The following is a 13,691-nucleotide window of genomic DNA, read 5'->3' on the forward strand; positions in this document are numbered from 1 at the left end:
ATTCATTCTTTAAATATCGCCTTTAGATACTGCCTCTTCCAGGAAGCCTTCCCGAGCTACCTCCCTACCACACCAACAGTTGATCACTAATCCCTTCTTCCTCTGGGCTGCCTCCTGTTATTGTTTGTGTCTTCACCTATCTGTGAATACCTTGAGGGAAGAAATAATGTAACTTTTATCTCTGTGCCCCTAGCCCTATGCACAGTGCCTGGAACACTGCGATGGCCACACCTACCACATGCAGTGTGCCAGGCCTTGGCAGACTCACAGGCATCATCTCATTTAACCCTCACCACTAGGGATATGTTGTTATTATCATCCCCATTTTACAAGTGAGAAAACTGAGGGACAAAGCAGCTGAGTGGCTCTCCCAAGGTCACACACCTTATAGATGGCCGACTCGGGGCTTGATCACAGGGACCACTGGTGCAGAGCCCATGCTCTTCAGCCCACCACAGCTATAGGGACTCAGGACCCACAGAATGGACCGAACCGCACACCCTGGAACACAGAACTCTTAGAATCTGTTAGATGAGGGTGTTGGACGAGAACACACTTGCTCCCTGTAATCGAGAAAGCAGCAGGAAATGATGCTGCACACACACACTCCTCTCCCAGCTTCATTAGGCATTGATGATAACATCAGACAGCACCAACCCCAAGGGACCCCTGAAATGGGCAAATGGCAGGCACAGTTGCTACCCAGTGGCAGGTGGGTAAGCAGTGTGGACCCACCTTGGGTTGCAACCCTAGGTGGATCCACACTGCTCTGTTTGCTGTGTGGCTCTGAGCCAGTCTCCCAACCTCCCTGAGTCTCTGTTCCCAAACTCTGCCAACTTACACAATGCAACAATCTATACAATGATCTGCGCCCTCAAGGAGCTTACAGTCTGGTTGGTGGAGGAAAGACACCCACATCCAGCCCAGCCCCCAACTCTCCAGGTAGCCTACTGTGGCTCCCTTCCTTCCCCTGGCATCCTCCTTTCTAAACGGAAGGGCCTGCTGTCACTGACAGAGCTCTAAAGAAACCCACATGCTGTGAGGACTGAGATACCAGGCACAGAGGGCCAAGGTTCCAGCAAGGACTGCCCGATCCCAGTGATGGGCAGCTTAGACCATGCCTTGCATACAGCTGGACAGTGACTGCCCAGCTCCCACCCTGAGGGCCCTTGCCCAGTGTTCCATAACAAGCATCCCCACCCCCTTCCCTGCGCCAGACCCTGGCAGGGGTAAAGTATCTCATTTAACCCTCACCATTAAGGATATGTCGTTATTATCATCCTCGATTTACAAGTGAGAAAACGGAGGGACAGGGTGCTTAATAAAGCACTTGAATGGTTATCTTACAGGCACTAGAATAAGATAGCAGAGGGGAGCCACTGGTCCTAAAGAAGCTTGCCCTGTGCACCGCCTCCAGCCCCACAGCATGGAGTCAGGCAGGCCCAGGTGCTTAAGCAGCCCTGCCACTTCAGGCTCCCGCTAAGTGACTCAGAGCTCACCCAGCCCGGCCTGGCCAGGGCTCCTTCCCTCACCCAGGGCTTAAAGCTCCTTCTGACATGTTCATTGTTTTTCTAGGCTGGAGTCAGAGATGCTGAGAGAACCCTGCCCTCTGCCACCAGCCTTTCTCGGAACTGCCATTTCTTCATCCTGCAATTCTGAGAATTATGGCATGTTCTACTTTAAAGTTGAAAAAAAAAAAAGTTTGCCTACCAGCCACTCACACCTTAGTATGAATTTACTTAACTAGCTTTCTCTTCCTTTCCTCCCCAAACTAAACTGAAATCAAGCAAATGGAAGAGGAATGGAAATACTGCAGAGAAGAGGACAGCCTGACAGGGGCCTTGGACAGTCAGGTGACAGTACCCCAGGCCCTGAATTAGGTGAGGAAACCAGAGTGCCAGAGTCCTGACAGTACCCCAAAAGTTCTAGGCTTTCCATTCTTCCCAAATCCCATCAAAGACTCCAGGTGTAAGGTCTCTAGATTGGCTTAAAGCTCTGCATTCTAGCCTCCCTCCACCACCCCCAGCCCCAGTCACCTTGGTGAAGCCACTTGCCCCCTCTACACTGTTTAGTGGGGATCACGTATCCAAATTGGGAGCTGATGTAGAGATCAAATGAAGGTTTTCCATCAACTACTCAGCAGAGCTGAAGCAAGTGCGTCTCCTCTCCTGCAGCCCCTCGCCCTGCCCACGCATGCCTCCTTGCCTGCCTGGACCTGGGACTAAGCCTCAAGAGGCCCATCCTTCCCCCAAGTGACCTCAACAACAGGTCAGGGAAGTAAAGCAGAGACCATGGAGCTGGATAAAACAGAGTCCCAGGCCCGACGCTGGGATTGTCATTGTGTGAGACAAACTAGGGCAGTCTCCATCCTGGAGCTGCAGACACCCTGTTTGGGGATGACATGCATCCCAGGACACTGAGGGTGACAAGGCTCTTGCGATCGGCAGACCCCCAGAACTCCAGGAGATGGAAGGCCAGGCCAGCAAGTGGTGTGATCTCTGGGTGGTCCCCAACGTTTGTCTAGTAGTGGCCTGGGAGGGCATGGAGCTGCCCTGTACCCTTGCTAGCCCCTCATCCCCTTCCCCGGTACTTAAATCAGGACAGGTGCCCACCAGGCTCCTTTTGATCATTTTACTTTGCTCCTGCCAGGGTCTGGCTTGGGGAAAGGAACAGGGATGCTTGTTGTAGAACACTGGGCAGGGCCCTCAGGGTGGGAGCTGGGCAGTCACACTGTGTAGGCTCATGTTCCAAGCCTGCCACTTACATTATGGGCAGTTGGCCCGGCAATGAGCCTCAGTTTCCTCCTCTGTGAAATGGGAAGAATCACACTTGTCTCACTGAGTTGTGGTAAGGAGTCAATGAAATGGAGGATGCTGGCGCTTAGTAAAGTGCCTGACACGTAATGAGTGTCAATAAATGTCAACTGCTGTCATCATCAGCACCATCATATTATTTGTCCTTAGACACATCAAATGCCCTGGCCTGGCCCAACATATTGTGCCCGGCTCTGCCCCTCACCTTTCTGACTTCACCTCCGGCCCTGCCCTCCCACACAACCTTGCATTCCATCTTGCAGAATGACTCGTGCCTTCACCACCCACCAAGACCTGTCACCCCTAGGCCATTTCCCTCCCTGAATATGTCCTCCAGTGTGACAGCCAGTACAGCCCCCTGTCTCCGGGCTCCAAGTAGGCAGGTGGGCAGCTTAACCCACAGGACCTCAGATCCCCACAGCACAGAGCGAGCTGGAAAAGCTAACAGTGGGCCCTCGGGGGGAAACATTCCTCGCATGGTATCCCTGGAAGGGACCAGGATGACACAAAGGTAAACACTCCATTCACCTACTGAGGCCACTCAGAACTCAGACCAAAGTCCTTCAAGACCTCACTCAATGTCCTTGGCATAGGAAATCCCCAATTTCCTCCCCAAATCCTTCCACCCCTTAGAATTCTAAGGCATTGGACACATTTTCCAACACAGTCCTTTTGCACAGTCACGAGTAGCAGAGACCTTCTCACCACCCAATACCAAAGACTACTTTGGGGTATCTGGGCGGAAATCTCAGACACAGGCCCAGTGAGGCCCAAAGGCAACCAAACTAATGGCCTTGGGGTCTCCTGAGACCTCCCAGCCTCTGGATTTAGGGAGGGGCTTCCTGCAAGTGCTTAGGGGTCTGGTCCTTCCAGCCTGAGCCACACCAGGACTCCTCTGGAATGGCTGGGATCAAATGAGACTACATCTGCAAACACCTTGAAACTGTAAGGTATGCACACACACACACACCCCACAGACTTTCCACCATTAACAATAGGGAGAAAGAGGATGCCAAAAAATTACCCATCTGTCCAGACAACCAACGCCAATGGAATCCATCTGAGGGCTGGCAGTGACACAAAATCGTAAATTCAGAAATACTTTTAAGCCCCTTGCTTCAAAATTATATGTGGCTTTCACTCATGTAGGTGCAGAGGAAAAAGAAAGGATTGAAATTTTAACTTGTGTTCATCTGGCTGGGACTTTGAGGGAAAGAAATTATTAGAGAAGGAAGTACCCTAATGAGGGGAGCCACCAGAGACCAGAAGGCACTCAGGAATAGGACCCAGAAGACCTGGATTCCAGGACCACTGGAGCCCAGGACCAGGCTGCCCAATGTGGGACCCTGTGTGGCAAGTCACATTCCTGCTTCCGCTTCCAGCCTCCCCATCTCTGCAACAGCCATACTCTTGTGAGCTCCCATGCCTTGGTGAGAAGGGAATGGATTGGCGAAGGCTGTGGGTTAGGGAAATGGCCAGGCAGCTGTGAGCAACCAGTGCTGCATTATCCTTAGAGTTTCAGAGAGACCGCATCAAGAATGACAGGACTTTAGGGGAAATACATGTATCGAAGGTACATTTGGCCCTTGCAGAAAAGTGGGGGACAAAACAGTGACGAAGAGCACAGACCCTGGAGACAAACAGCCCGTGGCTGTTCCAAGAGAATGCACATAAAGGCAGCCGAGTGGAGTGCTAGCCATAGCATACACTCAATAAATGGCTATTATTTTGGCGACTGCTACCATGGCATGGATGTGGGGTGAGGGAAGAATGGCTCAGATGGAGACACACAGCCATCCAGCCATGCCCACTAGGTATGCAGCCCCAGCCTGAGGGGCTGTCAGTCCCAGCCAGCATGCCACCAGCCACTATGCCACCAGCCATGCTCCCAAAGGGCCCCACAGACCTTGCCTCTGGCCCTCAATGTCCCCAGTCCAACACCAACCTCTCATTTCTCAAGGAAAGTTTGATTCAGGTATTCCTCCGGATGTGGGGGTCCCTATGACCAGCTTCTAACTGCAGGGGACAGAGGACTCCAAAGCAGGGTTCCCTCGGCTTCCTATCCCAGCATCCGCTGCTCAGGGAGAGAGACAGAAACCACTGGCCTTTGCCAAACTCCTCATTTGCCAGATCCTCCCTGCAAGCTCATTCAACCGACTCCAATTTCCCCAATCTTCTGACTCTTCACGTTGGTCCCTCCCCCAGTGTGGGGACAGGAGGAAGACAAATGTGTACCACTTCCACTTTGCTGCCTCTCGCAGCTGGGGGAAGAGGATCTCTTTCTAAACGAGAGATGGAGAGCTGTGCTGAGTTTTTATCATTTCCAAGCGAGACAAGGGAGAGACAACTGGTTAAAACATGGTAGACAGGTGCTTTAACAGTTATCTTCAGGTTTCATTCATACAGACTGTTCTTAACCCCAAGAACACCAGCGACTGAAACACTGGCAATCTTCCCATCCAAGGATTGGAGGAAAAGGGAAACAAAAAGAAGAGGGGAAGTCAAAGAGTCTTCCACCAAGCCCCCTCCTCAGCTGTCCCCTTCGATAAATTTCAACACAACAGCAATGCACGAGAAAAAATGCCGACCTGAGAATTCACCCGGAGCAGTGATGAGGGAGTTGGTAGCCTCCGTTTCAGTGTAAGACAATGTGGAATCGGACAGATCTGTGGGAGAAAAGAAAAAGGGAACTTAGTTGGCCGTGGGGCAGCGCTCTCTTTTTTCTTCTTTCTCATGCATCTGTGTATGTGTGCACGTGTGTGGATGTGTGTGCTTGCAAAGGGCAGCATGTCCCTCCCAACGTTCTGATGTCACCCTGTAACCCCTTCTCAGGATCACCCCAGACCAGCCCAGCCCAGCCCAAGAACTCTTCTGGAAAGTGCTGACTGTGAAGCTGGTACCTGAAAACGTACTGCCCTGACCACAGAAATAACCCAAGTTCAGGGGACCGAGCAAGTAGCAACTTGGAGCCTCCCTGGGTAAGGTTAAATTAAGCCCCTAAACAATCCATAGTTGCCGTACTTAATTACAACCATTAAAATTCTTGAAGTTGTTCCTTCTTGCTTCCTTCCTTCCTTTCTTCCTTCCTTCCTTCCTCCCTCCCGCTGGAGCTGGGGAAACTGTTTTAACAAGTCACCAGCCGTCCTCACTCTGTCCCGCTTACACCCCTCTAATTAAGGGCTCAAGCATTTGCTCCCAGATTAACTTTGTTTTTTCTCTCCCCTCCCCCACTCCCTAACATCCAAACCTGCTCACACAGCAACTTTTAATGCCTGGACTGTTTTTCTTAAGGCGTTCTTTTTTAATTTTTAAGTAGCTTTAAGTACATTATTGGTTTTCCTCTGTCTGCAGAACAGTTAGATGAGAAAGAGAAATTCTTTTGCACATTTTCTATAGAACACTGAGCTGCTATACTGAGCTGCTTGAACAGTGACAAGCCGATGCCTTTTGGGACAGGCAGACTTGGAAAATTTTTCCTGGGCCTGTGCCTCTACTACCAGCAATGGGTGTTGCCCCCGTTAAGGGACAGGCCTGTCCAGAGTTGGAACGCCTGCAGCACACTCACCTTCTCACCCAGCACAATCCAGGACTGGCTTGCGTGGCCCCACCTGGCCCCACCCGGTCCAGCACAGCTACTCCAGGCAAAGGATTCCTGGGATAAAACCGTTTGCCCAGGCCCTCACTAGCTAGAATTCCATTTGATCCTGCAGGAAGTTTTTTCCTTTTACCACATGGCTTGGGGAGCAGGAAGATAAAACATTAACCAATTTGGCCTGTTTTTTTGTGTTTTTTTTTTTTTCCTCTCCAGTTTCCCACTTGCCAGATGCTGACTGGGTGTTCTGGGTTTTATTTTGTTTTTTGGTCTCATGTGATCACAGAGGCTTAGAAGTGAACTGGCTTTTTGTTTATGAAAAAGCAACAATGCAAGGAAGAGAAAATAATACCAAAAAATAACCCGGGACTATTTATCAGGGAATGAAAAAGTTATCTGCTGGAAAAATATGTTAGGAGAAAAATAACGACACACGGAAAAATCTTAAAAAAAAAAACAAAAAAAAAACAAAAAACGAAAACAAAAAAAAAACCCTCAATGCTCAACTGGGAACTTCTTAGAAGAGTTTTGCTTTTAATACCGAATGTTCCCAAAGTGCTTAGTGCTCAGAGCCCTGCTGCCACTTCTCATCTGAAGTAGCAACATCACAAGCCGAGTCCTATTTCTTAGTGAACTGCCTTACAGCCAACACAGACAGCATTGTGAGGTTTCCAGAAGAGTGGGAACGACAGGCGGTTTCCACCTTTCACAGCTAGTAAGTCCCTATCACGCCCTTGCCAAACCCTCACATCTAGTGTTTCTAGTGAGGCCCTGGACAGTGTCTCAATGGCTGCTGTGCAAAAGAACGCTCCCAACCTCCATCACTGCTCAAGCCTCAAGGAGGAAGAACTCCATCTGCAAGTTGGAGCTCCAGGTTCAGGTCCCGCCTCCACTATGAGTCAAGCAACATCAGGGCTCACCACCTTTTTCTATAAAGGACCAGAGGTTAATATTTTCAGCTTTGTGAACTATACAGTCTCCGCTGCAACTACTCAACTCTGCCTCAGCCATGGACAAAATGGAAATGGACAAGCCTGGCTGTGTTCCAGTAAAACTCCACTTCTGGACACCAAAATCTGAATTTCACGTAATTTTCAGGTGTCACGAAATATTAGGCTTCTTTGGATTTCTTTTTTAACCACTTCAAAAATAAAAGCCATTCTTAGCTTGCAAGCCATATAAAAACAGGTGGTGGGCTGAGCTATTTGACCACCAGTAAGTGTCACTTCCTCTTTCTGGGCCTCAGTCATCTCATTTGTAAAATCATGGGGACAACTGTTTGATTTCCACATGGTCACTCTGCAGGGCTGGGCAGTGCCCTGATTTTTGCTGCTTTATCACATGCTAACTGACAAACCCTCAGGGCGATGATCCTTGACATTCAAGCTGAGGTGCTAAGAACTTTCACTAAGAACTTTTGAAGGTTTTTTTCTCTAATGGAACTAAGGATCTTGCAAGCAACTAGTGCAATTATGCTGACTTAGGAAATGCTGAGACAGGCCTCCAAGGGAAGGACAGCCAGCCACCCACCTGAGTGGGGGCTGCTCTGAGTTTGTGCCTCAACCCTGCAGCTCATTAGCTGGGCAGCTCCTCCCCCTCACTCAGTTTGATTCTTCATCTCTTAAGTGACAAGCTCCCACCAGAAGATCTCTCCAGTTCCCCAGAAACTAAGGCTCCCCCATTAATGGGACAATTCTACTTCTGGAACAACAATAGGGTGGCCACCATAGTTTGGTCGCTGACTCCCACACCCTCGTGGGACAGCCTCTGCCCACCTAGCCTGAGAAGGTCACACTTCTGAAGGGACCTGGTGGGCACTTCTGACTTCACGGCAGGTGAGGGGTCTGGAAGGAAAACTGGGGTGGATATGCCTGAGTGTCTACGACACTAAGAAGGGACCTCCCCAGCCAGGTGCAGTGGCTCACGCCTGTATTCCCAGCACTTTGGGAGGCCAAGGCGGGCAGATCACGAGGTCAGGAGATTGAGACCAGCCTGGCCAATATGGTAAAACTCCGTCTCTACAAAAATTAGCCGGGCGTGGTGGCGGGCACCTGTAGTCCCAGCTACTCGGGAGGCTGAGGCAGAAGAATCGTTTGAACCCAGGAGGCGGAGGTTGCAGTGGGCCGAGTTCACGCCATTTCACTCCAGCCTAGGTGACAGAGCGAGACTCCATCTCAAACAAAGAAAAAAAGAAGTGACCTCCCAGATGATGCTAACACACGCTACTGGGAGGAGGCCTTTACAAAAAAACCAAACAAAACCCACTTTTTGCGGTCACTTGGTGGAATGTTTCAGCATCGTTGCCACGCCATCTGACTTCTAAAGCTTGAGTCCCACGGGAACTGCTTGGGTCACAAAGTTGCTTTCCTGGCACTGTCAGGGCCAAACTAACTTGCCCCAGTCAGGATCCTACAGATTCCATCACTTCTCTGCCTCAGAACCCATGCCCTGAAACCCCACTAGAGGAAACAGAGAGCCAAGCACTCTCCACTTTTATTTTATTTTACAGAGGGGGTCTTGTTCTGTCGCCCAGACTGGAGTGCAGTGGCACAGTCATACCTCACTGCAGCCTCTAACTCCTGGGCTTAAGTGATCCTCCCACCTCAGCCTCCTAAAATGCTGGGATTACAAGCATGAGCCATCGTTCCCAGCCACAATCTCTACTCTTTTTTTTTTTCTTTTTTTTTTTTTGAGACAGAGTTTCACTCACTCTGTCACCCAGGCTGGAGTGCAGTGGCGTGACCTCAGCTCACTGCAACCTCCCAGGTTCAAGCAATTTTCCTGCCTCAGCCTCCCGAGTAGCTGGGATTACAGCTACTCGGGAGCATGTGCACCACCACACCCAGCTAATTTTTGTACTTTTAGTAGAGACGGGGTTTCACCATGTTGGCTAGGCTGATCTCAACCTCCTAACCTCAAGTGATCTGCCCCCCTTGGCCTCCCAAAGTGCTGGGATTACAGGCGTGAGCCAACAGTCTCTGCTTTTGAAACCACTTACATCTACCCCAGAATATGGGCTGATCATCTAGGCTCAAGGTTTTACAGAAAACATGTTCTGCCTCTGAATGGGAGTTGTCTAAAATTACCAACTCCACTAAGCTCACCTAGGGGACAGTCCATGCCAGGGGCTTTGTATACCAATATACATTCCTTTTTAATACTCCAATTGTTGTTTCTGCTCAAGTGAACATCTTGGCTTAAAAAGGGGGAAAATACACAGCTCCTCTCAACAAAGACTTCATGCCCAACCTATTTGTCATACTACTAATTAATACACTCTAAAGGAGAATAACCCAAGGCTGGGGGGCCCAAGAGACAGGAAAGAGACACAGAAATACCAACGCACCTCCAGTGAGATGCGTAAGTCAAAACCCATTCATCTTCGAAAGGCCCATGTTTAAAAGGTCACGGAGAGGTTAACGATGAGCCGTGGAATTTCGAGATGTAAATAGCCTGCTGCAGAAGCTGGGTCTGCTTTGGCCCAACTGTGGGAGTGTTTGCACAACTTCACCCCATTTCACAGCAACCGGTCTGGCTTTCACCCCTCCCCTCCAGCCCTCCAGCCCTGAGGCTGGACAGACACTGGGCTGAAGGGGACCCAGTGAGGGACACTCCTCTGCAAGGGTAGGAAGGAGGGTGCACTTACCCAGTGGCTTGTACTCGTCGCGAGGAGACAGCCGAGAGTAGGGAGGTGGCGGAGATTCTGGAAGACAGGAGACAGCATGTCACTGCCAGGGTCGGGGAGCTCACACCTCAGGTTCTACATGCTTTTAATTTCTGGTTTCTGCAAATAATAAACTCAGCCTCCAGAAAGCCCTCCCTTTGTCCCACCTCCTCTGCTGCCCAAATCCCCTAAACAGTTAAAGCCACAGACTTGGGGCACAGACAGATACGGGCTCAATCCCAGCTCTGCCATATTTGGCTGTGTGACCTCAAGCAACTTACTTCACCTCTCTGAGCCTGTTTCTTCAGCTCTAAAATGAGGATAATCATCATCTAGACCTCCCAGGTTTGCTGGGATAATGTATGTAAAATGCTTAGTGCAGCTCTTGGCACTATCGAAAAACACCTCCATAAACAGTAACTGTTACTACTTTAACAAGAGAAACGTGAGTGCAGGGAAAGTCAGAACCAGGGCTGCTGGATAAAATACCAGATGCTCAGTTACATTTGAGTTTTGGATAAACATAGCATCATTTTGTAGTATAAGTGTGCCCCTTTCAATATTGGCGGTGTACTTATACTAAAACATGGTGTGTTGTTTATCTGATACTCTAATTTAACTGGGCATCCTGCATTTTACTTGCTAAATTTGGCAAGCCTAGTCAGAGCTGAGTGTAAGTGCAAAGGCCCAGATGCAGAAACTCGTGTCCAAACAAGCTGCATTAGGGCTAGCATTCCTAGGTGCAGGGGAGGACAGTAGAAAGGGTTAGGACCCAAAGGGCCAAACCCAGCTATCTCAATAGGAGGTCTTAAAGCCAGTCACTTCCACTCTTGGCCTCAGTCTCCCCTTTTGTAAAGGACAGGGGTGGAACACAAGTTCTCTACAGCTCAGATGCTATTATTCCTTATTGTCTATGATATTTTTCTTTGGGTTTCCTTTCATTTGCCTAAAATACTCCTCCTTAAAAACATATACTTTGCCTTCAGAAGAATTCCTTAGCTTCTTGCTTTATGGGAAGTAACAATTTGCTAAACTAAGTAACAATTTGCATGAATGAAATGACCCTTCATTTTCGGTAAATGAAACTAAACACAATCAAATCGCAAACTAAAACAAACTCTCAGTGGTAATAAAGTGGTAATAACTATTATTAGGCGGGTATCAGTAATGACACAAGGGGTAATAAGTGTTTTTCGCAATTGTAATAAGGCACAATTAGTTATAGGAGCACTTGTTTTGCTCCATACACCCAATGAGGCCTCACCTCTTCCCCACCCTGGCTTTTCCAGCTCAAAGTTACTTCCAACAAAGTCAAAGCTCTGAGGTTTAGAAACAGAGACTTTCTGTGGACAGAAATTAGGGAGAAGGAAAAGTGAATCACAGAGTAGCCACTGAGAGAGACGTGAACATTTGCTCGGTGCCTACCTTGTGTCTCACTCCATGCCAATCACTTTCAATTTTATTATTTTAGACCTCAGGTACAGAGTAGTTAATTATGCTCATCAGGCACCTATTTTTATTTAATCCTTTCTCAAAATACAAAAAACAAATGAGATGACATTATTATCCCCATTTTACAGGTGAGAAAACTGACTTGCGCATGTCTCCTGAGCCAGTCATGGTGGAGCTGGGATTCCAGTCCAGGCCTAACTCTGCTCTGCCACCCAATGAGGTGGAATCAAGAGATGCCCTTTCTTATACCGCTTCATCCCCGCTGGGTCTGGGACATCACCTGCACAGAACATGCTCACTAAATATGGACATAGACAACTGGGATGAGGATAATGGTAAAGTTGAATGCACCTGTGGACAAAGATGTGCAGAAAGAGGATCTAGGGGGCTCTCAGGCCTAGAGGCCAGCCTTGAGGAGGACCGGCCTCTCAGGACAAGGGGCAGCGCAGAGGAAGGGCTGGAGTTCCACAGGAAAAGAGAATTGAGGCCAGTGCTTCCACTGTACAGAGGAGGAGGCTGTGGCCTGGTGAGTGGAAGTGACTTCCTCAGGAGCTAGGTATGGAGCCAGAACCAATGCCAGGTCCCTGACCTCCATGCCCTTTCCACTACCCGCAAGAGCTTATCAGAAAGCCTGCAATTTCTTAGGGTTACTTTTGCAAAAATCTGACTGGCTGAGGCCTAGGCCACACATGGCATGGAGCTCTGGACATCCGCCCCCAAGATTTGTCCCCAAAGGTGAATCTTGACAACTATGGGCAGTAGTGGCTGGAGTCAAGCCTCTGTAACCAATGCCAGCATCTCTTCCAGGGGCTGCTTACCTGGGAATCAAAAGGTGGAAGGCAGGAAAGGCTAATGAAGTCCCACCTGGAAGAGCTACCTGAGCCTTGAGTTGTGACACCCACTACCCACGGCCATAGCTGAGTTGGGAGTTTCAATGTTGTGAGATAGAAAGAAAATCTATGAACCTGAACCAGGAGACATGCCAGGTAGTGGAGCACTGCAAAGTGTTCAGGAGGGACCTCACCAGGCTCCCATTAGCTCTGGCAAAATGGTATGCACACAACTGTTTATTTATTTGAGACAGAGTTTCGCTCTTGTTGCCCAGGCTGGAGTGCAATGGCGTGATCTCGGCTCACCGCAACCTCCACCTCACAGGTTCAAGCGATTCTCCTGCCTCAGCCTCCCTAGTAGCTGGGATTACAGGCATGCACCACCACGCCCAGCTAATTTTGTATTTTTAGTAGAGATGGGGTTTCTCCACGTTGGTCAGGCTGGTCTTGAACTCCCGACCTCAGGTGATCCGCCCGCCTCGGCCTCCCAAAGTGCTGGGATTATAGGCATGAGCCACCGCACCCAGCCAACTGTTTAACAACTGCATGGACTGAAAGCTAATCACTAGATTCCATTGTAGGCAACTAAAAAAGTATGAAGGCTTTAGACTCCACCCCACAACACAAGGATTTAGAGTGTCAGAGACAGAAGAGGCCTTGGGGTTCACCCAACTCAATTCCTTCTTTTCACTGGTATGAAAAGTAAGGTCCCACTTGCTGAAGGACCTGCCCAAGGCCACATATGAAAGTAGCTGCAGGTATTATGGGGAAGGCCAGCTGGAGACCAGTATCAGGTAACCCTTTCCAAAAATTGAGATATAATTCACATACCCTAAGATTCATCCTTTTTTAAAATATACCATTCAGTGGGTTTTTTTAGTATATTTACAATGTTGTGCAACCATCAACCACAATCTAAACACAGGACATTTTTTTTTCATCGCAAAAAGAAACACCATCCCCACTGGCAGTCACTTCCTAGACCCCAACCCCAAAACCCTGGGCAACCACTAACCTACTTTTTGTCTCTATTCCCATGCCCATTCTGGACATTTCATTTCATACAACATATGGCCTTTTGTGGCTGGCTGCTTCTTTCATATGGCACAAAGTCGTCGAGGTTCATCCATGTTGTAACATGTTTCGGTACTCCGTTCTTTTTCATGAGTGAATGATATTCCATTTTTTGGATGTACCATATTTCATTTATCCATTCATCAGCTAATGGACATTTGGGTTGCTTCCTCTCTTTAGCTATTATGAATAATGTGCTATGAACACTACTGGGTAACAATCAGCCACCATTCCCACGTAGCTGCACCCTATGGATCTGGACTGAT

General features: G+C 48.9%; 1 protein-coding gene across 1 annotated transcript in view; it reads right to left on the reverse strand.

Moving 5' to 3' along the window:
* Positions 1-13,691, reverse strand: part of SMAD6 (SMAD family member 6) — an 80,827-nt gene that overhangs the window by 60,863 nt on the left and 6,273 nt on the right. The window contains exons 2-3 of the mRNA XM_021940663.2: positions 10,052-10,108; positions 5,402-5,479 (exon numbers count right to left, since the gene is read on the reverse strand). Of these exons, the coding sequence (XP_021796355.2) occupies positions 5,402-5,479; positions 10,052-10,108 (135 nt within the window). The remainder of the gene's footprint in view (positions 1-5,401; positions 5,480-10,051; positions 10,109-13,691) is intronic.

This window comes from Papio anubis, chromosome 7 (genome assembly GCF_008728515.1).
Source record: "Papio anubis isolate 15944 chromosome 7, Panubis1.0, whole genome shotgun sequence".
NCBI classification, from domain to species: Eukaryota; Metazoa; Chordata; class Mammalia; order Primates; family Cercopithecidae; genus Papio; species Papio anubis.